The sequence below is a fragment of the Chlorocebus sabaeus genome, chromosome 21 (assembly GCF_047675955.1).
Source record: "Chlorocebus sabaeus isolate Y175 chromosome 21, mChlSab1.0.hap1, whole genome shotgun sequence".
Lineage (NCBI taxonomy): Eukaryota > Metazoa > Chordata > Mammalia > Primates > Cercopithecidae > Chlorocebus > Chlorocebus sabaeus.
Window position 1 is genome coordinate 128,400,931 of NC_132924.1, and position 23,982 is coordinate 128,424,912.

General features: G+C 45.5%; 1 protein-coding gene across 5 annotated transcripts in view; it reads left to right on the forward strand.

Annotated features, from left to right (window-relative positions):
- RBM33 (RNA binding motif protein 33) overlaps positions 1-23,345 on the forward strand; it is a 134,181-nt gene extending 110,836 nt beyond the window's left edge. For 3 of the 5 annotated variants that reach the window (XM_007983596.3, XM_007983593.3, XM_007983595.3), the window contains 4 exons: positions 4,947-5,156; positions 8,298-8,486; positions 16,445-16,533; positions 16,879-23,345. In XM_007983596.3, the coding sequence (XP_007981787.3) occupies positions 4,947-5,156; positions 8,298-8,486; positions 16,445-16,533; positions 16,879-16,927 (537 nt within the window). In that variant the 3' untranslated portion in view covers positions 16,928-23,345. The remainder of the gene's footprint in view (positions 1-4,946; positions 5,157-8,297; positions 8,487-16,444; positions 16,534-16,878) is intronic. The other 2 variants (XM_007983597.3, XM_007983594.3) reach the window with 1 other exon arrangement.
- The last annotated feature ends 637 nt before the right edge of the window (positions 23,346-23,982 follow it).

Here is a 23,982-nt window from a genome sequence, read left to right on the forward strand (position 1 = left end):
GGCCCACACCGCCCAACGGAATGAGCAGAGGTGGCAGTAGGAGGTGAGGTCTCTGTCTGCAGGGACTGTCTCATCACAGGCCTTATTCCTGTCTTTTCAGGCCATTTCTTAGAAAGTCATCAACAAAGTATGACACCATCACATTAGGACCCTTTCATTATATTACAAGATCTAGATAAGGAAATTTTAGTGTTTTTGAAACAGATGAGGAAAGGAAAGGCTTTTTGTAACACCCGTATTTCTGAACTTTAAATAGAGATCAAGCCTACTTAAAAAATAAACTTTCCTTCAATGGAAAATAAAAGTTTAGAACTTTATTTTTCAGAGTTCTTATCTGACCTTAATATCACCAGACATAAATTTTCTCCAGTGTCTTTCCCAAAATAACAATGAAGAGAACTTTTTCTTATTCGGGGTATTTATTGACTCAGTGGTTATGTTCTTAATTCACAGTGTAAAAATTATCAGATTACTACAGTGTTATATGATTATCACCCAAATACACATACGCATTGTATACCTTACAACACGCAGATAATAGCATCCTACTTCTGGTGCCAGCTGTTGTTGTTAAAGTTTCCTTTCTAGACCGTCTTGTTTCTAGCTTTGGGTTGCCAGGGAAACAGCGGCCAGAGCATTCGTCTTGCCGTCCATCATGTTCTATGAACATCGTTACCTTTAGGCCAAAGGTACTGTCTCCTCTCTGCCACGTGACACTTCATGGTGCTGGGCTGAAAGTTGGCCTTTTATTATCTTAGTGACATGTAGTAAATATGTGTGTACTGATTGACAGTGGCTATAACCTAGTATTCTGATACTATAATCTCTTTTTAGCACATTCAGAACTACTTAGCTTTAAAAAGTACAATCTAGTATTTACTGATTTATTCAGTAAATATTTCAGTGCCTTCTGTGTGCATGAGACATTCTGGTATGGTGAACAAAAGAGATTCACTGGGGTCTAAACCACTGGCTTCTCTCAAGCACTTACAAGACAGCAAATGCAATCGGCATCCTTGGAGACCTAGTTGGTTAAGCTACCAGGGAGGGAGCTGATTTGGATGACCTAAGTTCATAGACGGAAGTCCTTCTTAGAGAGCAAGCCTTCCACAGTCCATGCATTTGTCCACCTTAGTGGAAAGGGTAGAAGTTGGAGAATCACAGTCAGTTAGACTGTTGTGTTGCTGAGTTGTGTGGAGAACTGAGTGGTCTGATGTCCCCTCCCCCTAACATGGGCCCTCATGGGACCTGGAGGCTGGTGTGAAGTGTTCACGCTTGTAAAGAGGAGGAACATTTTCAGTGGCAGTAGCCACTCAGTGTACTCAGCTGAACATGTGCATAGTGAATTATGAACACTGTACTCAGCTGAACACGTGCATAGTGAATTTATGAATCTCACACTAAGATTGTACTGTCAGGCAACACTATTGCAATAGGATTTTGGATAAATTAATAAATGGTCACTGGTTCTCATGAAAGATGAGGGTATGTGGTGTATATTTTTAGATTTTAAAACTTTTTAGTATAGAAAATTTCAAGCATGTATAATACTAGAGAGAATTCACATAGCTGTTTGAGATACAGACTGAAAAATTGTGTACTTAGGATAGGCCCTCCCTGCCTGGTGGGATACCTGCTCACACCTTGGGTAGAAGACCTCATGGAGAAGGTTTAAGAAACACAGACTACCAGCCTGACTTTGGATTGTGCTAGTGGTCTGCCTTTTCACAGTGCTTCCGTTTTCACGTGGGAGTTGGGGGTAGCCCCTGTAAGATAGGAATGACTTCCAGTAAGATCAGCACGTTTCAGGAGATGATAATTCACATGATAGCGTCTTAGAGCGTTAGGTGGGAGAATCCATCTGGCTCAGTCACCCGCAGCCCTGGCTGGACAATAGCAGATGTACACAAGATCCTTTCCTTTGTATAGTATGTTCCCTTGGTTAACTGGGGGGTGTTAAACCACCCTGCGCTTCCGGGATGAATCTTACCTGGTCATGAGGTGTGATCCCTTTTCTGTGCTGCTAGATTGAGTCTGCTAATATTCTGTTGGGGATTTTTTCTCACGTATGTTTATGAGGAATATTCTTTTGCAGGTGTCTTTTCTTTTGATGCCTTTGGCCTTGTATTAGGGTAATACCAGGCCCAAAGAACGAGTGGGAAAGTGCTTCTGCCTCTTCTGTTTTCTGAAAGAGATCGCGTAAGCTTGGTAGTCTTTTCTTCCTTAAATATTTGGTAAAACTTACTGGTGAAGCTCTTTGGGTCTTTTTCTCTGTGAATGGTTTTTAATATTTCATTGTCTTTACTTCTTAGAGTTCTATTCATATTTTCTCTTTTTCAGTCATTTTTGGTGCTTGTGTCTCATGGAATTTGCTCATTTCATGTAGATTGTCTAGTGTGTCGACGTAAAGTTGCTTGTAATGTCTTTTTAATTTCTTAGGGTCCCTTGCGGTGATCCCTCTGTTTTCTTTTCTTTTTTTTTTTTGAGACGGAGTCTCGCTCTGTCGCCCAGGCTGGAGTGCAGTGGCCAGATCTCAGCTCACTGCAAGCTCCGCCTCCCGGATTTACGCCATTCTCCTGCCTCAGCCTCCCGAGTAGCTGGGATTACAGGCGCCCGCCACCTCTCCCGGCTAGTTTTTTGTATTTTTTAGTAGAGACGGGGTTTCACCGTGTTAGCCAGGATGATCTCTATCTCCTGACCTCGTGATCCGCCCGTCTTGGCCTCCCAAAGTGCTAGGATTACAGGCTTGAGCCACCGCGCCCGGCCTGTTTTCTTATTTTGGTAATTTATCTTCTCTTCTTTTTTCTTGGTCAGTATCCTTAAAGGAACATCAGTTTTTTGCTGATCTCAAAATACCAACTTTTGGTTTCACAGATTTTCTTTTTCTTTTTACCATGCTATTGCTTTTTGCTGTGATCTTTATCATTTTCCTTCCTTCTACTTGGGTTTGATTTCCTTTTTTGAGGAAGGGGGACTAGCTTCTTGAGGTAGAAACTCAAATTATTGATTTTAGATGTTTTTCCTTTTTGATGTAATTGCTTAAGTTGCACTCCCTGAATTTTGACATGTTGCATTTTTGTTTTCATTCAGTTTAAATATTTTTTGTTCAGTGTTTGTATTGTTATTTTTATTTCTTAGCCTAGCTTCCTTGCGGTTGACCCTACTGCTGTGTAGCTTAGTGGCCAGCCAGCAACTGGGAGGAGCTTGTGCTCACGTCTCTGGACCCTGCACGGCCCCCTGTGGCCAGTTATCTGTGTGTGGGTTGGGGCTTCCCAGGCAGCCATGTGGGGAGAGTCCATCTAGGCATTCTCTAGCACTTTCCGTTCTGGAATTTCCTCATTAGGTTTCTCAGATTTCTGGCTGGCGTGCTGCTTGTTCCAAACTGAACCATGACCAGAGGCCCACAGCCCCATGGGCTTCCCTGTGCCTTCCCCTCTGAGGGTGCTTCACGTATGGCCAGTGCTGCTGAGGGACTTAAGGCCTTTCTGGGTTTCCACCCTGTGCTGATGGAGCTGCCACACACGGCACTGTCCTCACAGCTCAGGAATAAGTGCTTCTCCATTTGTTTCATTTTCTTTGATTCCCAGAGGCCTCAAATATTGTTTTGGGAAATTTTGTCCGGGTTATACTTGTTTTGGAGAGAGGAGATTTGCAGACTTTTTCGTGCCACCCGTTCCTGTGTGACATTTTTCATCTCATCTTTTCTTGAGTCCCTGTTACTTTGTACAGTCTTAGCAGAAATCTTCGCTACATCCATCTTGCCCCAATCAGTGTTCCTTCTCTTTGCAGATCCCTGTGTTCCATTTGGTCTCCACAAGTTACATTTGGTAGGAAAAGTGGGACAAGGATATGTGGGCTGCTTCTGAGCTGGTTGACCAGGTTGCCCTGGAGACCCTGGCACCGCTAAGCACTCTGTGGGGAGGGTTTACTATCCCGTGACTGACACTCCATCCCTGTCGATGTTGAGAGTGGGCCTGGTGCTAATAAAAGCCTCTGTCTTCCTTTTCGAGTCCAAGCATCCATCCTGACCTAATTAACCAGGGCAGTGTCTGCCGTCCTTGCCCCCATTCTTTCCCAGCCTCCAGCTGTTCTTTGGGAGAAGCACTACTCAGTATTGAGAGTACTGATAGGCACCACTCTAAGACATTTTTATGCTGCCTGGAGGTGTGAACAGCATTGGTGGCGCAGTTCCAGGGTGTACTTGTTGCTTCATTGATGAACAGACTGTTAATAAAACACAAAAGATAAGATTCCTGATATTTCTAAGGTTCTTCATAGAGTAAGTGTGCTTCTTGGAAATCCACGTACTCTGTAGTTGCTCATGGCAATTGTAACTCTCAGCAGAAGGAAGGGAAGTTTCTAGCCAGTGTTGTGGGATGCTCTCGGCGCTTCAGAGCACTGTACTGGAGAGGTCAGAGTATTTGAAGTTCCTGTATCCAGAGGGGGCGGAAGGTGCTGTGATGGGTTTGGAAGACTCAGAGCCACAACCAGCAGTAATTGGGCTTGTTGCCTTCTTAGGGTAGGTTGGAATAGGAGTTAAGAGTTTAAAACCACTGCTTATGCACACTGTACATTTTAACAAGAATGCTCTTGAAAATGAATAACGCATGCTGAAAGTGAAAATGCATGTTAGATATGAAGTATTTTGAAGGTAACCAGTGTTTCACGGAATTCAACAGCATTTATTTTAATCGCAGACTTCTTATATGAATACAGTAATTAAAGGGGATCTTAGTGTTTGAAATTTCAAATGTCTTGTTAGAACCTGACCACTTTCCAATGAGAATTGTCCTTACTGGCTCTGCTGAAATGACAAGTTTTGAGTCACACTTATTTGAAATGGTTTTGCTTCGTGGGTTAACACTGGCTGAGGTGGGCTTCCTGATGCTGGGGAGGAGCGTTTGGTGGAGCAGACACTGAACAGTGTGCTGCCTTTTTGGTTTCAGCAGGGAGGAGAGAGCGATGGCTTTTTTCACCCAGAAGGCCAGCCCCAGCGGCTTCCCCAGCCTCCAGAAGTGGGCCCGCAGCCTGCCCGCAAGGTGACGCTGACCAGAGGCGGCCTCCAGCAGCCCCCACATCCGCCAGCGGTGCCCCATGCACACTCACCTGTCCCTCCAGGGATCAAAAGCATCCAAGGAATTCACCCTGCGAAGAAGGTACTGCCTGTTGCCTCGCGCACAGCCCTGGAAATGCGAAGGTTGGCGTGAGGCAGTGTTCAGACACACTCTGATTTGTAGCGCGTGGCACACGATAGTACTCACATTCACAAATGAACCATCATTTCCTTTGTTCTGGCTTTGAAAACGCATTAACATTTTCACCAAAGCCTTTTCCTCTCCTGACTTATTTCACAGAACAAACCCAGAAGAGCACCCACAGCCAACTGGGAGTGCGATTGCTTCCCGCAGCTCTGAACTGTCTACCCAGCAGCATCTGCTGTGCTCTCAGGACGGTGCGTGCTGCTGCGTGTCAGCACGCTTTCCTTCCTGTGTTCACTGACTCTCCAGAAATTTCACAAATGTAAAATCAAGTGCGTGCTCATGGCCCCAGTTCAGACAGAGGAAACCGAGGTCTTTGGAGATGAAGTAACTTGCTCTAGGCCACAGTTCCCAGCTCCTTAATCCTTCCCTTAACCCTGGGGATTGGAAGGAGCTTCTCTGAGTTCAGGCTATCAGGCAAGAAGCAAAGGTGCTCACCCTCCCCTTTTCTGTTGGAGTGACTGTGCACTAGGAGCACATCCTGTCATGTACACAAGTGACAGAGTGCCCTTCCCCTCACCTGCTAGCGAGGCATCTTTCTGGCTCCCCAGAGTCTTGATAGTTTCTCTTGGTGCAGAAGCCAGTAGCACCTGTTGGGTGGAGCTATGCAGAGGGAGACCTGAATGCAGCCCTGCTTTGCACTCTGGAGGACAGCAGGTCAGCCGCTCATCCCCCCCTTGTCATCTCATCACTTAGAAGTAGTGTTACTATTAAGACGATTCTGGCTCCTTTTGAAGTCTGTTACTTCGTCTCATCTCATAAACACTTCATGATATGAGAGCAAACAAAATTCTGTTTTGTACTAGAAAACAGATGTGTAGACAGATTCAGTGATAACACCCGTGTTAAAGTGGTGGACTCTTTAAAGATTGCTGCGGTCTGAATTTTCTTCCTTCAGGTGTCATCACTGAATATATGAGAAAAGCCTTAGAAGCACATCTCCCATACATGCACACATACAGCGCACTTGAGTAGAAGCACAGCCCCATACACGTGCACACACAGCACACTTGAGTAGAAGCACAGCCCCATACACGTGCACACACAGCACACTTGAGTTTCTTCAACTTAAACGTAAACACTCCTGTCAGTGAGGATCGTGATGTTTCCTATCTTATTTAGGCAATTGTGAGAATCTCATAAGAAGGTGCATTTAAAAAACCTAGTGCTTGGTGTATATAAGTAGGCATTTGTTGGAGATATTATTGTTAATATCATAACTTACTCTAGTTAGAACAGAAGACTAGTTAGCTCCTACTGGTTTCCAGTCAGGGTAACTTGCAACTTTTCATGTACATTTTCCAGTGTGGTTGGTTTCTCTTGAAATAACCCCTTGCAACTGTTTTAAAGCTTACTTCACAGGCATAGTTTTGCTGCCTTCTGCAGAGTACTAAGCATTGTGGAGGTTTTCTCTTAATTTCCTTTTGTGTGTGTGCACATTCATGTCCTGAGGTTCTATTCCAGTGTCCACCTAACTTTCTGCCTTTTTCTGTGATGGACTGGGAGGCCACCTTTGCATTCTGCCCAAACTCCGGGACACAATTCGGGTAGGCCATCCGGAAACCACGTGCCACCCATCTCCACCCTGCCTTCTGCGCTTCACTGCTGTTCTAGGCTGGAGACATCGGGCACATATGTTCTCTCTGACTTTCTGATCTGGAGAAAGTATGGGAAAGTTCAGCAGTCTCCTCCCTTTTTTTTGTTTTTGAGACGGAGTCTCGCTCTGTCACCCAGCGTGGAGTGCAGTGGTGTGATCTCGGCTCACTGCAAGCTCTGCCTCCTGGGTTCTCGCCACTCTCCTGCCTCAGCCTCCCAAGTAGCTGGGACTACAGGCACCCGCCACGCCCAGCTATTTTTTTTTTTTGTATTTTTAGTAGAGACGGGGTTTCACTATGTTAGCCAGGATGGTCTCGATCTCCTGACCTTGTGATTCGCCCACTTCGGCCTCCCAAAGTGCCGGGATTACAGGCGTGAGCCACCGCACCCGGCCCAGTCTCTTCTTTTTGAAAAGTTCCTTGAGCAGTAGTTTTGAACCCTTGGCAGATTTTAAAAATGGTAATACTTGGGCCCGCCTGAGACCAGCAGAATTATACTTGGGGGTGCCTGGATCCTCAGTCACAATTGTGTTTTGTTTCTTTTGAAAAGCCTGCAGATGATGGAAATGTGCAGCTATGGCTGAATTTCTGTTGCAGAATCTGCCTGGGAGGGTTTCAGGATAGCAAATGTAGTCTCTGCCAGCTGAGTCAGGTACATGATGCTGTGGCTTGTTGTGACTGTAAGATGGACTTAGCGCTGTGCACAACAGGTCCTGCTGAAACCAGCCTGTAATACACTAGGAGAAATGGGGTCTCTGGGACTCTCAGGACTGGATCCACATTCTTAACTGTGATTTGCAGCAAGTTTCTCAGCCTCCACGGGTGCCTGATCTACCCAGAGTGATAACACAGTGTGCCCACCGAGCACAAGTGTGTGGCCCTTGGAGAGGTGCAGGCTTCATCAGCTCCCTCCTCTTCCTCCGCCTACACTTAACACTTGCTGGATATTGTTGTCTCATTTAGCTATTAAAACATTCTCTAATAGTGGATAGAAAACTACAGAAAATCTTGGCCGGGCGCAGTGGCTCATGCCTGTAACCCCAGCGCTTTGGGAGGCCGAGACGGGCGGATCACGAGGTCAGGAGATGAGACCATCCTGACTGACACGGTGAAACCACATCTCTACTAAAAATACAAAAATTAGCCAGGCGCAGTGGTGGGCGCCTGTAGTCCCAGCTACATGGGAGGCTGAGCCAGGAGAATGGCATGAACCTGGGAGGCGGAGCTTGCAGTGAGCTGAGATTGCGCCACTGCACTCCATCCTGGGCGACAGAGCGAGACTCTGTCTCAAAAAAAAAAAAAAGAAAAAAGAAAACTACAGAAAATCCTGTAGCTCATGGTATATTTTAATGGAATCTAAGTTATTTGTTTACTTTTATATCTTAGTGACTATGGAAGAAGCTTAAGCTTGAAACTCTGAATATATTTTCTTTGTTATCACCAGGCCATCATGCACGGACGAGGTCGAGGAGTGGTCGGTCCCATGGGCCGGGGGCGCCTGATGCCAAACAAGCAGAACCTGCGGGTGGTGGAGTGCAAGCCCCAGCCCTGCGTGGTGTCTGTGGAGGGGCTGTCGTCGTCCACCACAGATGCCCAGCTGAAGAGCCTGCTGATGTCAGTGGGACCCATTCAGGTAGCCGCCTAGGGGTGGCATCTGTGCCACGGGTGGTTGTGTCCCAAGACAGTCATTTCGTGATTTCAAACACAGTGCGCATTGTGTTGGCTACTTCATATTAAAATAATACTTGGGAAATAAGGCAAATACCTGTTTTGCATACTTAATATCAGAGCATTTGCCTCAAATGTCTATTTTGAAATTTTCGGATTCTTAGTTATAAATTTTAAGAAATACTCCAACTGAACAGATTATCCTTTGAGATCCTCGTATTGTCATAGAAAGTTCACACTTGCACACATACATACAAAATTTTTTGTTCTATCAAATGACTTGTTTTATTTGTAATGACATTACATTTTATAGTATTTAGTCTTCTTTTCCTTGCTTTCCAGAAATAGCTTCACGTGCTAAATAGCTGTGACTTGGTTTAGATTTTACAAATATGACAGTATCTTGGACTGTATCTTCATCTCTTAAAGTTGGCTCATTCTAATGCTGAAACATGCCTGCTGAGCTGGCTGCAAATGAGATGCATGGAAGGGAACACAATTCCAGGTCCGTTGGAAACAGGGTTTTCCACGGAAACTCCTGGTCTCTGTAGGCCCAGAGCCCTGTAGCTGACCCAGCGAAGAAGCCACCTGCTTGTTGAGTCTGATTTCTGGCCTTCCCTGTCAGTTGTCGCCTGCGGTGCCCATTGTTGCCATTGCCATGCACCCTGCGTCCCGTGGCGGGATCTGGTGTGTCTGAGGGCAGAGCACTTTGGAAATAAGACATTTTTGGATGCACAGAGTACATGTCAGAGTTCTGAGGAGTACAAAGTGCTTAGTCCAAAGTGTTTCTTTCAAGAATCTCTTCCAGCCTCTAGCTTCTTGGGTGAATTTGGAAACATGTTCACACTAGGGTTGATACAAGTAATTAATGTACATGTTTTAGATCTCCATCTGCTGTTGACAGTTCCTAAAAATGAGTAGATGAAAACCCTTCCAGAAACATACATATTACTTGGGTTTAATTACTACCATCTTCATTATTGGATTCTTGTGGAGATAGGTTTCATTCTTACTGGTGTGTAGTAATGGAAAGTTAACCCAAAGCCTTTGCTTCTGTTTGTGATAGAGCGGGCTCACTAGTGGTGCAGTTAGGAATACTTTATCAGCTATTAGAGGCGTACACTTTATGTTCAAGGATATTTCAAAACAATTGATCATAACCTGGATTAATTTGCAGGAGCACAGTAGACACTAGAGCATTTTAGATGCATTAAAATGTGGTTATCCTAATCTGAGATTCTCAAAATAAATGGCGATGGAGAATTCTGGTCCACTAACTGTGTACAGTGAGTCCAGATGAAAAAACCCTGAGCCTAGTCTGTTGTGAGCCACAGACCAGTGCGCTTGGCAAGACCTCACGTGTGTGGCCCAGTGTCCTGCTGGTCCTCCTGTCTTTGGGGCATTCTGCACTTCCCTGTGAGTGGAAGGGTTGCACTGTTGTTTTCATATGTCACCTGCTGCTTTTGTGGACTTCGGTTCATCGTGTGTAGTCTTGATCATTTTCTTGAATATTTTTGAGTCTGATCGAGTTGTCAAGATCCATACCTGAACAGCAAGTACCGTTTGCTTCTCAGAGCATTGAGTGAGGCTCAGAGCCTACGTTGTGAGAATATGCTTGGAACCATTGCCAAGCCAGCTAACTTCTGTCTTGTCTTTTAAATTGAATTTTGCATTTTGTACTGTGGATTTGTATAGATCTCTTAAATGGCCTTTTTTTCCTTGCATTTGCTTCCATTTCCTTTGAGTGCTGGGATTACAGGCATGAGCCACAAATATTTTTTATCCTAAATGTTTTGGGATAGTGTCGAGTCTCTGTCTCTTTGGGATATGGCACCACCTAGTGTTCACTGGTGTAATGCCAGGTGGTGTCTACACCAGGAGGACCTGTATTCATTCCTTTGGGCCTTTTAGTTGTAGAAAATTCTAGTAACAGCACGTTATTTTTTGTTTCTGTTTTTGGAGATGGAGTCTTGCTCTGTTGCCCAGGCTAGAATGCAGTGGCGTGATCCCAGCTCACCGCAACCTCCGCCTCCCGGGTTCAAGCGATTCTCCTACCTCAGCCTCCTGAGTAGCTGGGACTACAGACACGTGCCACCACGCCCGGCTAATTTTTTTGTATTTTTAGTAGAGTTGGGGTTTCACTGTGTTAGCCAGGATGGCCTCGATCTCCTGACTTCGTGATCCACCCGCCTCGGCCTCCGAAAGTGCTGGGATTACAGGCGTGAGCCACCACGCCCGGCTGTAACTGCATGTTAACTGTACTTTTAAACCCATGGAATCTGAGAACTTTTCTCAGTGTAGCAGCGATGTGGTACCCAGTTTTGTTGTCAGATTAGTGTTTTACTTCCTTAAACTACATTAATAAGCCTCTCCAGAAAGTCCATTTCAAAGACGTTTATCTATAGACTCAAAGAGTGAGGAAGAATGAGAAGATTTTATAGAAATATCATAACCAGAAGATGGTCTTCCAAAAAGTTTCGAACTGTAACCATGTTTCAGAAATTGTAACTTGATAAGAACTTGATTCCTCGAAGACTAGATATTTTTTTTTCTGTCTACTCATAAACCACATATGAACTCTTTCGTTCTTCCTGGGTTCATCTGGAAGGAAGTGAAAGAAGCAAGAAACTGTCATCTGTGTTAAAGCAGCAGGAAGAAGGGGAGTGGGTGCGCGGCCTCCCAGGCTGGGCTGCGGTGACCAACTTCTCCCGAGTCAGCTGTGCTCCCAAGGCCAGGGGGGCTGTCATCCCCCAGAGGCTGCTGGGGAGAGCCCTCGGAGATGCAGCGCAGGAGCCTCTGCATGACGCTGCCGATTTGGGGGTAGGCATAGAAACGTAGAAGAGGTACTGCTCAGAGAAGAATCTGCCCTTTGCAGAGCGGATCTCAGCCCAACATGGAGGCCCTGTGAACCTAGCGGAAGGTGGGATCATCTTGGCATCTGACTGATTATGCTTCTGCTTCGAAGGTAAAGTGGATCGCCAGGAAGACAGCCCCTTTACATCTGGTTCTGACTGCAGGAAGGCCTGGTTGTTGAAGTAGAAAATGTTGGAATCTGGAGTGAGCAGTTGAGTCGTTTTGAAGTTTGGACAATTGAGAAAACACTAAGAAGTGTCAGACACAGATTCCAGAAAAGCCCACGTCACAGGCTTAAAGAACAGATGCGTGTGGGCACATGATGGGAAGCCACAACGGAAAAGCTGGTTAACTGGAGGCTCTCCCACAGGGTTCTGAGAACATGGTGGTTAATCATTCCAAGAGGAGGAGGAGGATTGAGGAGACCTGTGTGAGAACACAGAGCTTGTCTGCGCTTTAGAGGATAAGCGTGTGTCAGCTTTAGAGGATAAGACGGGGAAGACGGGACAACCAGGGATGAAAAGGGAAAAGGAGAGGTCAGGAGATGTTTTAAAATTATACCAGAGCAAAAGGAGCAAATGCGCTAGGGCACCCATAGTGATCACATGGATATGCAAGAGAGCCCAAACGTTGACATTCAGGGGAAGTGCCAGATTTGGTGTCCAGGAAGACCCAGCATGTTATATGATAATAGATGAGAACATGAAATGGGGCAGAAAACTTGGTGTGGGCTGGAGCTGCCCAGAGCACTGGTGTGAATCTTTCTTTACCACTCAGCCCACCACTGGAATCGTGTGCAGGCTTCAGGCGCCCTATTTCCACAGGAGGTTGGTCGTACAGTGACCTGTGTATAGAGGAGAGCCCCATGGACCAGTCCTGCACACTGTTCCATACAGAAATGCTTAGCAGGCACTGAGGGCTCTACAGGCGCTCTCTGCCCTTCCTGCCAGGGAGTGCCTCCCCCACCGCCTCTAGTGTCTGTTCTAGGGTGGGGCTCAAGAATTTACATCTCTCATGATTTATAAATTGGGCTTATTTTAAGCAGCTTGACTTGTGTTTAAAAGCAGCTGATATATATTTTTCCTTTAAATGATTCCTTAAGGTGCTAGAATTGTTGGCCAGAGGGAGAAAAAGAGCTTGGTTTTTAGGATTGCAGAATCAGTTGTACTCCTGTAACATCTTAGTTATCTTTATACATGCATGCACACACACCACCACAGCTGTGCACAACCACAGCTATACGCAGACTCTTCCTCAAAAGAGGAGGAACTTTTCATGGGGAAAAGAGGCTAGGGTTCTGAACATCATGGGGAAAAGAGGCTAGGGTTCTGAACATCATGGGGAAAAGAGGCTAGGGTTCTGAACATCATGGGGAAAAGAGGCTAGGGTTCTGAACATCATGGAAGCTTTTCACTGCCAGGTGGCATGGCCATTGATTCGATCATACGGTTCTGGATGGAATTGCTGGGTACGGATGCAGGAAGGTACCAGCTGAAGTGTATTTTGACTTGCATTTGCTACTTATTTATAGTAGCCCAGTGAGCTTTCCTCAGAAGTTGTCTGAAGATGTCTCTGAAAAATGAAAAGCCAATCAGGGTGATAGCTGGTGTGCCCGCCTTTCCCCTCTCCCTGCCAGTATGTTATGTGGGGCCTGGGGGTGAAGAAGGAGGTTCTTACATAGGTCAGTATGTAGACTTGAGGCAAATTCTAACTTTTGGTTTGTTCTGGGTGAAGAAAAGTTTTAACTATGGTAGTGTGTTGCTGAGTTGTGTAGACGTGTATATTTTCACAATGGAAGCTGGCGACCATGTCTTCAAGCTTTCACTGGAAAGTTTCTTTTCCTCTGCTCCTGATAAATTGTGAATACTTGTCATTTTGGTAGGTCAAAAATGGTTGAATATTGACAATTTCTATAGTTTAATTTTGTATCTAGAAAACGGTTTATTTCTGAAAGGAGGTACAAAAATGTAAATAGGGTAGACAGGAAGCCAATTTTAGGACAGCACGCTTGTTAATTGTGTCGAGTGTCTGAAAACCAAGTCATTCCTCTGATTGAAGAATCTCACTGGAAGTTAATGCTTTCTTGACGGATAGCTCCTCAGTCAAATCGAGGTTTTTAAACTACATAGATTACAAGTAAAACCTGATACTAAATATTGTACGATTGGCAGCCTGATGCCCTAATTTCACATTGTGAAATTGCCCAAAGGAAGTCACCACATATATCTAGAAGTGTTATTTCCCAAAAAGAACAGCATATTTTCTTTTTTCTTTATTTTTATTGTTTTTTGAAGACAGAGTCTCACTCTGTCACCCAGACTGGAGGGCAGTGGTGTGATCCTGTGATCATGATTGACTGCAACCTCTATCTCCTGGGCTCAAGGGATCCTTCCGCCTCAGCCTCCTGAGTACCTAGGACTAGAGGTGCACACCACTGCGCCTGGCTAATTAAAAAAAATTTTTTTTAATAGAGACAGGATCTCGCTTGAGTATAGTATTTCCAAAATCCAGATTCTATCTGTGAATTGCAGAATATTGATCATTGTTTTGTGCTATATGAAATTAGTTTTCCTTATCCATTCCTAATGAAGGAATTTTTATATTTTTAGACAAGATAAGTTTAGAGAAGGTCCGTTGTTGTAGTTCTCACAGTAAGCTCTGCCACACAGTATTGGCAGCTGTTGTGTGAAACTGTTTCAGTCACTTTTGGGTGTTGCTTAAACCCCCCAGGATCCTGGAGCGCTGAGCATGCTAGCACTGTTGCCGGAAGAACGGAGAGAACCCCAAAGGCACAGCTGCAGCAGCTCTAACCTAGGTTAGGGTTGGGGTTAGGGGTCAGGTTTGGGTTACGTTAGGGTTAGGGTTAGGCTGGGATGGACAAGTGACACTCACACAACACAGCCCTTTACCTGGGAACAGAACAGATGCATTTTCTCTCTGGAAGTTGCGCTGTTGTTTCAGGGACTGAATATCATTCACAGGCTAATACACAAAAGGGGTGCGTGCTGAAATATGAGTCTGGCAGATTGGCAGAGAAAACAGGTCTCTGTCAAGAAATACAGGCGGAATTTCAAAGTCCAGAAAGCCATATTGCAAGCCATATTGCTGAGAATGTATCCAGGAGACTACATCGTAGGGCTTTACTTTTCCTGTTAATGACAAGTGAAACTATCGAGAAATTTCTTTTGTATTCATTTTTTGTTTCAGAAAGAAGGGAGAAAGTCTGATATTTTACTGAACTTGTTTCAGAAAAAAGACCAATTCCGTTGCTGCCTCATGGGCTGTCTCATTGCTGGCCTGTCTCAGTGATGTCCCCAGACCAGTGCTGCTGTTTCTGGGGTAGCCTGCGTGCAGGCCTTCTTGATGTCCTTGAATTTGGAGACTTGGACCTTTGTATTTCTGTGTAAACACTGTAACAGAAGCCCTGGAAGACACCTTTTTCGGAGCGTTGGAGTATTCCTTTAGAGCTCCGCTGGTCTTGTTTACTGATGGACATTCTACAGTTATTAAAATGGAGAGCAGTTATTTCATATACAGTGTAACTTTTTAAACACTTTCCAAGTCATTGATGTTTTTAGCTGTTTGCTTCCCTTGTAGCTCTTTGACATGGTTTAAAATGAAATGGCCACATGTGCCTCAGTATTTTCAAGGGATCCTGTGCTGGTGGTTATTTTCTCTAGCTATTCTGTTTCACTGAACAGAAACTCAGACACAGCAAATAATTTCTGGCCACCAAAAGTGCCTGTTGAGTGCAATCCTTCAGGACAGTGTTTGCTGATGCCCATGCCAGGAGCTGCCCAGCGACCCCTGCTCTTAGAAGAGTCGGGCAGTGGGTGCGGTGGCTCACGCCTGTAATCCCAACACTTTGGGAGGCCAAGGCAGAGGCGGATCATGAGGTCAGAAGTTTGAGATCAGCCTGGCCAACATAGTGAAACCCGGTCTCTACTAAAAATACAAAAAATTAGCTGGGCGTAGTGGCAGGTGCCTATAATCCCAGCTACTTGGGAGGCTGAGGCAGCAGAATCGCTTGAACCCAGGCAGCGGAGGTTGCAGTGAGCCAAGATCGTGCCACTGCACACCAGCCTGGGCAACAGTGCGAGACGAAGAGTCAGGGGCTCCTGTGCGTGCTGCAGACAGCAGGCACTAAGTTGACTGTGTCCTGAAGTAATTGGGAAGAACTAGACTCTGGAGCTCTGAGTTGCTTGAGAGTTCACAGAACGCCACCTAACAGATCCACAGATTGCTGTGCCCTCCTCCTGCCTGCCCCTCCCAGCCCTAGATCCTGAATCAGGTTTAAGAAGGCAGAAAGCAGCTCCCCCTCTTCCTCAGGCAGCAGATTTGAGGACTAGATGTAAGTTATGCTTTTCAGACACTTCCTTTGTAAATCTTCACTGGATTCATCATTTCTTTCAGCCAATCTTCATAAATCCATTTCTTTTTCACTGGCATTGTTTTAGGCCAGTGGGTGGCGACTTCATTTCAGATACCACCATCTAAGACTGGTTTTCACAAACTCTAAAGTACACAATGTGATCACGTTATGCTGATGGCTGCCCCGGGCACCACTGCCCTCACTGTCACTCAGCCGGATGCACGAGATGGTAGACTAGGGGCCATCGCCTACTGTGGACTGTGGGGCCCCCATACTAAACAGCTTCCTCTGGTGTGATGAGTCCTTTTCTTAAAAAGATTTGTGGGGGCCCCTATTAAAAATCACCTGATAAGAAGGTGTGAGAAGAGGCGATGTCTCCATCCAAGGGTACCTGCTACCAGGTCTCACAGAGCAGGTTGGGGCAGCTGATGTGGCCAGATGATGGGAGGTCCTAACACTAGACTTGAAAGACGTAACTGTTGCTCCTGGTAATGATTTAGTAAAGCACTGTTTTGGAATAGATTATCTGGATAAGTAAGAAAAATTGCCAGGGGAGATAGAAAGGAAAATCAATTAGTTTGTTCCAAGTGTCCGCCTGGACTCATTTTGTGTTAAAGCTAATAATGTTTAAATATATATATTCATATTTTTTATTGTCATTTACAACTGACATTAAAGTGTTTGTTTTCTTTCTCTAGAGTTTACAGATGCTTCCTCAGCAACGGAAAGCCATAGCTAAGTTCAAGGAGCCAGCCCACGCATTAGCATTTCAGCAGAAATTCCACAGGTGACCAGTGTGTTCTGTGCTTGTGGTGATGAGGGGGCGGGAGCAAGGGCCTCCTTCCTGTGCCCTCACATCCATCATGGTAGCAACCGTGTGTCCCCACCTGTTCCTATAGAAGGACACCAGGGCACAAAGTGCAGATAGTTAATCCTGTCATGAGGCGTGCGTCCTTTTGTCTGGTGGAGAATTGCCCCTTGTGTTTTAATAGATCTCCCAGGCAATCTGCCTTTTTATATGATGGGTTTTTATTAAATAGGACCCACCAGGCTCCTTTAGTTTCCTCCCACCTTGGTAGATTGATTGCTGATGTGCAGAGTTAATGTCGATTGTTTCTTTACATTTTCACAGGCATATGATAGATTTGTCCCACATAAATGTGGCCCTGATCGTGGAGTGATTCCTAACAAGAGAGCCTGACCTTAGGCTGTACACACACTGTGGAATTTCTTCAAGGGAGCTGCCGGCCGGCGCAGAACCCCCAGGAGCACAGGTCTCTCCAAGCCGCAGTCCTGCGTAACTGTTGTCCAGAGCGCCAGCCAGCCACGGGCCTGATTCCAGAGGAGCTGAACTGACAGAACACAGCAGGCTGGAGTTGGTGTTAGATTGCTTCACGTTCTGTTGTCACCACCAAGAACTCCAAGTTTTTCGTTTTGTTTTGTTTTCAAAGTGCTTACAATGCATGTAGACATTGTTTGTGATCTGACACTATGATCGATCACAGTGACTTAGATTCAGGAAAGAACATTAACGTCACAAGTTCTAAGTAGTTTTCACAGCAAAGAATATTTGATAATGGTTGCACTTATCTTCAGTGCAGGTTAGAAGAGTCTTCTCAACCGAGCTTAACTCGAGTTGTCTTCTCAGCCCTCAGAAGGCTCTTGTGAAAAACGTAGATTAAAATTTGGGTGATGATTGATTGACCTTTGCATACCCTGGAAAGCCAGGGTGTGAGTGGGGTGGTTGGGAATGGTGCCAATTGAACAGCAGATTCTGCTTCTTGTCAGTATTTCAAAAGCGTCAACTCTGCGTTCCTAGTTTTGATGAACTCCCCATTCATTTTTAACACACTTCCCAGATAAGGCAGCATGTTGGACAGGCACACAGCCTCACCTGGCAGCCCTCTGGCCTAGTTCCCACCACATGAGGTGGTGGAATGGCCTGAAGGTGGAACAGACCTGTCTGGTTTTTTCCTTTTTAAATGCAGCAAGGTGGCCTGTTTGTCACTGGCTCTGTGATCGATGACATTCCTTGGGAATTTGGTGGCCCTTGCTTCAGTCACCTCTGTTTTTCTGCAGGCTGTTCCAGCAGGGCTGCCCTGTCCATCAGTGGGTGTTCACTCTGGCCTGCCGTTCCCTGTGGGACGTGGGGCGAGGGTGGCTTCCTTCCAGGGACAACATGACCCCAAATGAGACGAGTCTGTGTCATCGTTGAAACTGCTTTTCGTAATTGCGGGTAGGTTCCTGTAGGTGAGACATACTTTCTATAAAGCTACTGTAGTAGAATTCATTCTGGGCAAACACTGAAAAAAGTGCCTTACTGTATTTCTGCTTACGAAAGAGTTTCACTATTTTGGATATATTCTAAAGTGGACCTGAGCTATTTGAGCAAATAATGCTAGGGCATACTCAGACATTTTAGCTACCTTTTATACCTACGATTTCATGTCACATTTATTAATAGAATTAAGGGAAATAGAAGCCCATTCTTTCCTACTGCCGCTGGAGGGAGCATGGCGCTAGGGCTGTCAGCCTCCTAGAAGGAAGGGACTAAGGAGACGGTCACAGACTTGCGTCATCTCGTTTCCACAGTTGACGTTTTATATTACTTTCTCAGATTAAGTTACCAAAACAAGCTGAAGAGCTGAAGCAGGTCTTCCAGACCCTGCGATCCTTTCTGTAGCAGTGATTCTAAAGTGGCGTTGGCTATGTGCTTGAGAGTAACGCTGCACGCTGCAGGGGCTGTTGCGGCAGTCAGTCCCAGGAAGCCACAGCGCTTGTAGGATCTGCTAGGACCCTGCAGCTGTGCTGCTGCCACCTCTGCTCCAGAGTATCCCAGCCAACCCTCAGAAGATGGGATTGTCAGTCAGCCCTGCCTCACCATGCCTGCAGGAGGCTGTCCAGGCAGCAGGTCTGTGTGCCCATCAGCGGGTTCCCACGGCTGTCACTGCCCACTCATTTCCACAGTTAGATACGGATGTGTTGATACATTTGGTCTAGTTTATTTGGCTCAGTGCACAGCTGTGTTGGAGTGGTGACTTTGGTAGCCCTTGAGCTCTAATTAAGAGAGATCCAAACCACTCAGTACCCACAGGGCAGTGGGAAGGCCTACCGACTGACTTTATCATTGAGGGCTTTCTGATGAAATGAAATGAGTTTCATGACTTTTTTTTTTTTAAACACTTTTTGAAATAGTCTGAGTGTGCCGTGTTTAAAACCAAAAATCTGCATGCGGTCTCTGAAAAGCAGGCATTGAAACAGACTTTTTTTGTAGTCAGTGTTAATAAAACGGATCCTGTGTGGGCCTCATTGTGAAGATAGACTTCATGGCCACTGGAAGGTCTGTTTCGGTGTCACCTGAGTGTGACACAGGCCCTGGGGTGTGCATGTTTCTCTAACTGTCCACACATGCACATAGGCAGACTTTCTCATAGAATATTCTTGAAAGGTGATTGGCAAAGTCATGCGGGCCTGCCTTAAAGCACTGATTAAAACAGCCCAACACAGTCCGACCTCTCAGTACCCACGACCGTCGAAAATGGATTCTTAGTACCAGACAATCCCAGTAATGAAGGTTGAGTTTCCTCGAAGGAAACTACAGAAAAGGAAAGAAGCAGAATTAGAAAGGAGTGGTACTTACATGTTTGGTGTGCTGCTCACGTGAAGCCAGCCCACACCAGCCAAACCCTCGTGGAAGATCTGCTGCAACCATTATCTTTGTTCTTGATTCATCATGCATTTAAAATGAGATGCAAGAGCATTTAGCATACAATGTAAATATGGACCTTTTAAAATTAAAATATTATTGGATTGGAAGTGCTTTCAACTCAGCCACATCTTAGCTATTAGTTTCTTCGTGTTGTCTTATCAAAGTTTAATGGATACAGTTCCACAGTTGTTGATGTGTTTGTGTGTATATTCGATTTTTATAAAGATGGTAGTAAGTCAATACATTTATCCTGATCTGTGTATTATTTGTCCACAAATTCAAGAAGCTTAAAGGCCATAAATATCAGTATATCTCGTAAGGTGAACCAGTAGCTGATTATGTGGGGCCAAGCCACTTCTTTTCTTTTTGCGTTATCTCGTTTTGATTTTGTGCTGTAATAGAAGTTCACTTAGCTGCTTACTTTAAGATAACCTTGCATTACCACTGGTCTGGCCACGTTTGTTAAATCCTTATACTGATATTCTTCTAAAGAGTAAATCTCATTTTTCCAGACAAATTTTGAGGGGTTTCTCTGTTTTCTGGACAGGCAGCAGCCTCCGTAGGCACCCACACCCTGCCTTGCTGGAGGAGATGGGATGGGCGGGAGGTGGCTTCACCGCGACTATTTTTATTATGGGTCATTCTTAGCATGATTTGTAAAGGTCTCAGACAAACAGTTGTTGAAGCTTGCTTCTGTGGCATTTCTGAATTGTGGCAGAGCTTAGATCCTGCACCCAGGGCTCTGTTTTTCAAACAGCACCTTGCTCAGTTCTGTGAACAGAAGGCCTTGTTACTGAAGGAGGTGGAAGAGGAGTTTAGGGTGAAGAGGAGGAAGGGATGGACAGACCCAGGTGAGGAGAGGCCTGGCGATGGGGGAAGCTGTCATCTCAGTGTTAATAATCAACTTGCTTCTAACACACTGGCTCATCAGGGGAGGTCATCCAGGCCGGTCAAGTTGAGAGCCCTTGGGCCAGGGTGCTTGGTGGCACAGGGGCGTCCACTGGATGGCCTGGAGGAGTAGGGGAGGGGAGCGTCTTCACTGGGTAGTGACCAGCTGGGACAGGACAGGTAGGGCAGGTGAAGGACACCCAAGGCCCTGGAGCCTTTGTCCTGGGATGGGTTTTAAGAACTCATCACTTTTGTTTTCTTTTGGCTTTTGGTTTTTTTGTTTTGTTCTGTTTGTTTTGTTTTGTATTTCTTTGTTATTTCATTGGGAAGGTAAGCAGAATGTGCTCATAGACCATCAGATGACGCTTGTCGAAGGCAGGTCCTAGTCACGTAATTGCACAGGACAAGGAGGTCAACGTGTGTGATGGCAGCCTGCTGTGCTGGCACATCGTGGAGTCCTAGAAACTCTTTAGTACCTGCGGCTGTTCCCCTCCTCTGCTCTCTCCCTGGAGAGGAGTACCAGCTCTCAAGGAACACTCCCGGTGCGGTGTCTGCGGTGCCCGTTGTGGGTGACTTCAGGCTTCCCGCTTTTGTGTTGCTCTTCCTGGGATTCTTTTTTTTATTGCCCTTCTTCCCTACTTGTAGGCCCAGCTCTGGCTTCACATAATCGCTTTTAGACCCAGTTTGGCTTCCCTTCATTAAGCTATGACCCTCCACCCCGGTTTTTTTTGTTTTTGTTTTTTTTTTTGGGGGGGGGGAGGGAGGGAAAGGGGTGGGTGAGAGAAAACTTGAAAGGTATCATTGGTTCTTCAAAAAATTATAGGTGACGATTATACCAGGGAATTGACTGATAGGAGTGGGTGCAGGACAGGAAAGGATCCGAGACACCCCACTACCACCACTCGGAAAGCCCCGAGTCCAGATCGACTAGGGAAAGGCTTAGACACTTTAGTGTATTTAAAGAGCATTTCAGTTAACATTTTCAACTATTTTTAAAGTTTGTGAATGGAGGTTATTTTGGACATTCTTAAATATGAATTCTCCAAAGGCATTTAGCCTTGACTTAATATTGAATCCTAAGGATTTTATGTAAGGTTTTTTTGCAACCTATTTAATTTTTTTATATGCCTAACTTCTGAGGTGCATAAGCCCATGGTTTGTGTACTGGAACCAAAGTGGAACTCACTGATTCATATTGGATCCCCAGGTATACCTCCTGCTGGTAGCATATGGCTGGAAAAGGCCGTTTGCCTCACGCATTGTAACCTGCCTTGGCTAGCAAATACTTTAAATGTCTCAACTCTCTCTTTTCTATGTCATGTTTTGGTAGGAAATCTTTAAGATTGGCGGACGGAACAGGTATTTTAGTGAGACATTTCTTGAGTACTTGCTTTTTCCTTTTACTTCTAACCAACTAAAAGATAAGGAGGTCCTCATGTTGGTATTTTGCTTGGTTTTATTTTACTGATTTTAAAAGGTATGTAGAAAAATGTAGGCCTTTAAAAAGAAACAGCATGTAGTTTATTTTAACATGTTCCATAGAGCGGATAGGCAGACAGGTACTATGGTAATGTATTCTGTATTTAATAATTTAATATACTCTAGAAAGTAGACCTCATGCATTCTTTCAGCATGATTTTCTTTTAAACTACTTTTCATTTTAAGGGCACCCGTAGCAGAAGCTGATTTTTCAAGGACTATTTAAGTTGTATGCATTCTGTAGTGTTTTCTTAGGTGTGTAACATTTTTAATAACATGCATGCACAGAACACAGTGGTGCCCTGAACCAAAGGAGCAAAAAAAGCCATCACTCATTTCTATAATCGAGCTTTGCTTTCCACAGGCGTGGGATCCAGGATGGTGTCCTCTATGAGGACTTGAACTCTTGGGCTTTAATTCCACTGTTTAATTTTCAGGTACCACAACGACACAGCACAGAGTGTGACCTTTTTCATGTCTGAGCTGATTCTGTTTGCTGGACGTGTCGTCTTCTTGCTACTGTTCATTTAGTAATGGGATCACCTGGCCATGCCATGCTCTGGGCTCTCCCTCTCTCTCCATTTCTATTTTGCTTTCCTGGCTAAATCATCTACCATTCTTAACACTGGTAGCTCCTGTCCCATTCCGAGACTCACTCTCTCAGACTTTCCCATCTCCCTCGCTCTCCATGCTCCTCTCCTCTGCCTCCTGGCTCCACACTGGGTGAGGGCTGTATTCCTGCCGCTCTGCTCCGCCTCAGCCTTGAGAACTCCACATGGGCTGGGAGGGAAGGTGCTGACCTTTCTCACACTGTGTTTACAACTCCATCACCTCTCAACCTTTGCTTTGACAGGTCTTTACTCACGATTTATTCCTCCAGGTCTTTGATTGGAGAGAGTAACTTTTTAATTCTGTTGTTTTGCAGTTTGGCTCTGTAGGAGTGAGTGGCGATTCAGATGCCAGCGTCCCGCAGTGTGCGGTTCGTGCCCTTAACCACCCGCTTCTTTGTTTCCCACCCCTCTGCTTTCGCAGGAGCTCTTGTGCTTGAGTTCAGTGTTAGTGGTAGCGCGGCTCACTCCACTTGGAGGTGGCGGCCGTCTGACCGTGTGTTACCGCTTTGCCGACGGGGCCTCCCAGCCCTGATGCGTGTACACTCTGTGGGCTGCACCTGGGGTGGCTCTGGTTGGGGGCGAAGCTGTGTTGACTGGGAGAGCGTTGGAAATTCAGACATCGAGAGGTGACGGGAGTGCGTTTCTCTGGGTTTGATCTCCATCCCGTTTTCTCCCAGACACTGCACTTAACTTGTGGGAATGCCGTTGCCTGTTCTGCCCCTTTGTTCACTTTGCGTTAACTGCTGTGGTAACTTTTTCAGGATCTGTGTGAAGAATGGTAATGACATAGTTGAAAAGAAAATGTACTGTTGTGTGTTTCATTTGTGTGATTTCATAGCAAAAAATGTGTTTGAACTATATTGTGTGTAATCTGGAAGTCATGTTAATAAAACCTTGCAGTTTCCACTCTGGTTCTGTAGCCTTCATTTTATCTCGGCACTCAGGTCGGGCCACAGCTCATCTTACCCGTGTGCCCAAGACGTTACTTCTGCACCTCTGTAAGGGGCCAGGCTCGGGGGCTGCCCTCGCGCTCCCCAGATTGGCTGCTGGGTTGCAGCCCGCGGCTTTCACGCAGCTCTCTCGTTAGTGGGCCTCGAAGGTCAAGGGCAACTGCCGCCTCCTTGCCTGCATTCTGGGTGTTGCATGCCTCTGAACTGACCAGGCAGACGGCATCGAAGTATGCTGCTTTTGGTTGGGGGTGGAGGAGTTAGTCTTTTTAATTTTTTAAAGCGTTACAGATAATTTTTACAAGTCTTCAGAAGAGACTTGTATTCCAGCATGACAATAAAAGACTGAAGATGGGAAGCTCAGTCTCCCGTGATACCGTTCTTCCACGGTGGCATGTTCTTGCCATGTGCAGGCCTCGCTGGAGGTGGTGATCACAGTGCATATACCATCATGCGTATTTTTCATTTCACGTATCCCACGCGTTTTTCATGTTGTTAGAAATTGCTCATAATTTATGATCTATTTTGAAAATGAAGTCTTTAAAAAGAAGGCAGCTCTGTTTCCAGAAACTGCTGTTAAAGGAAACAAGAAGATGTTCCCA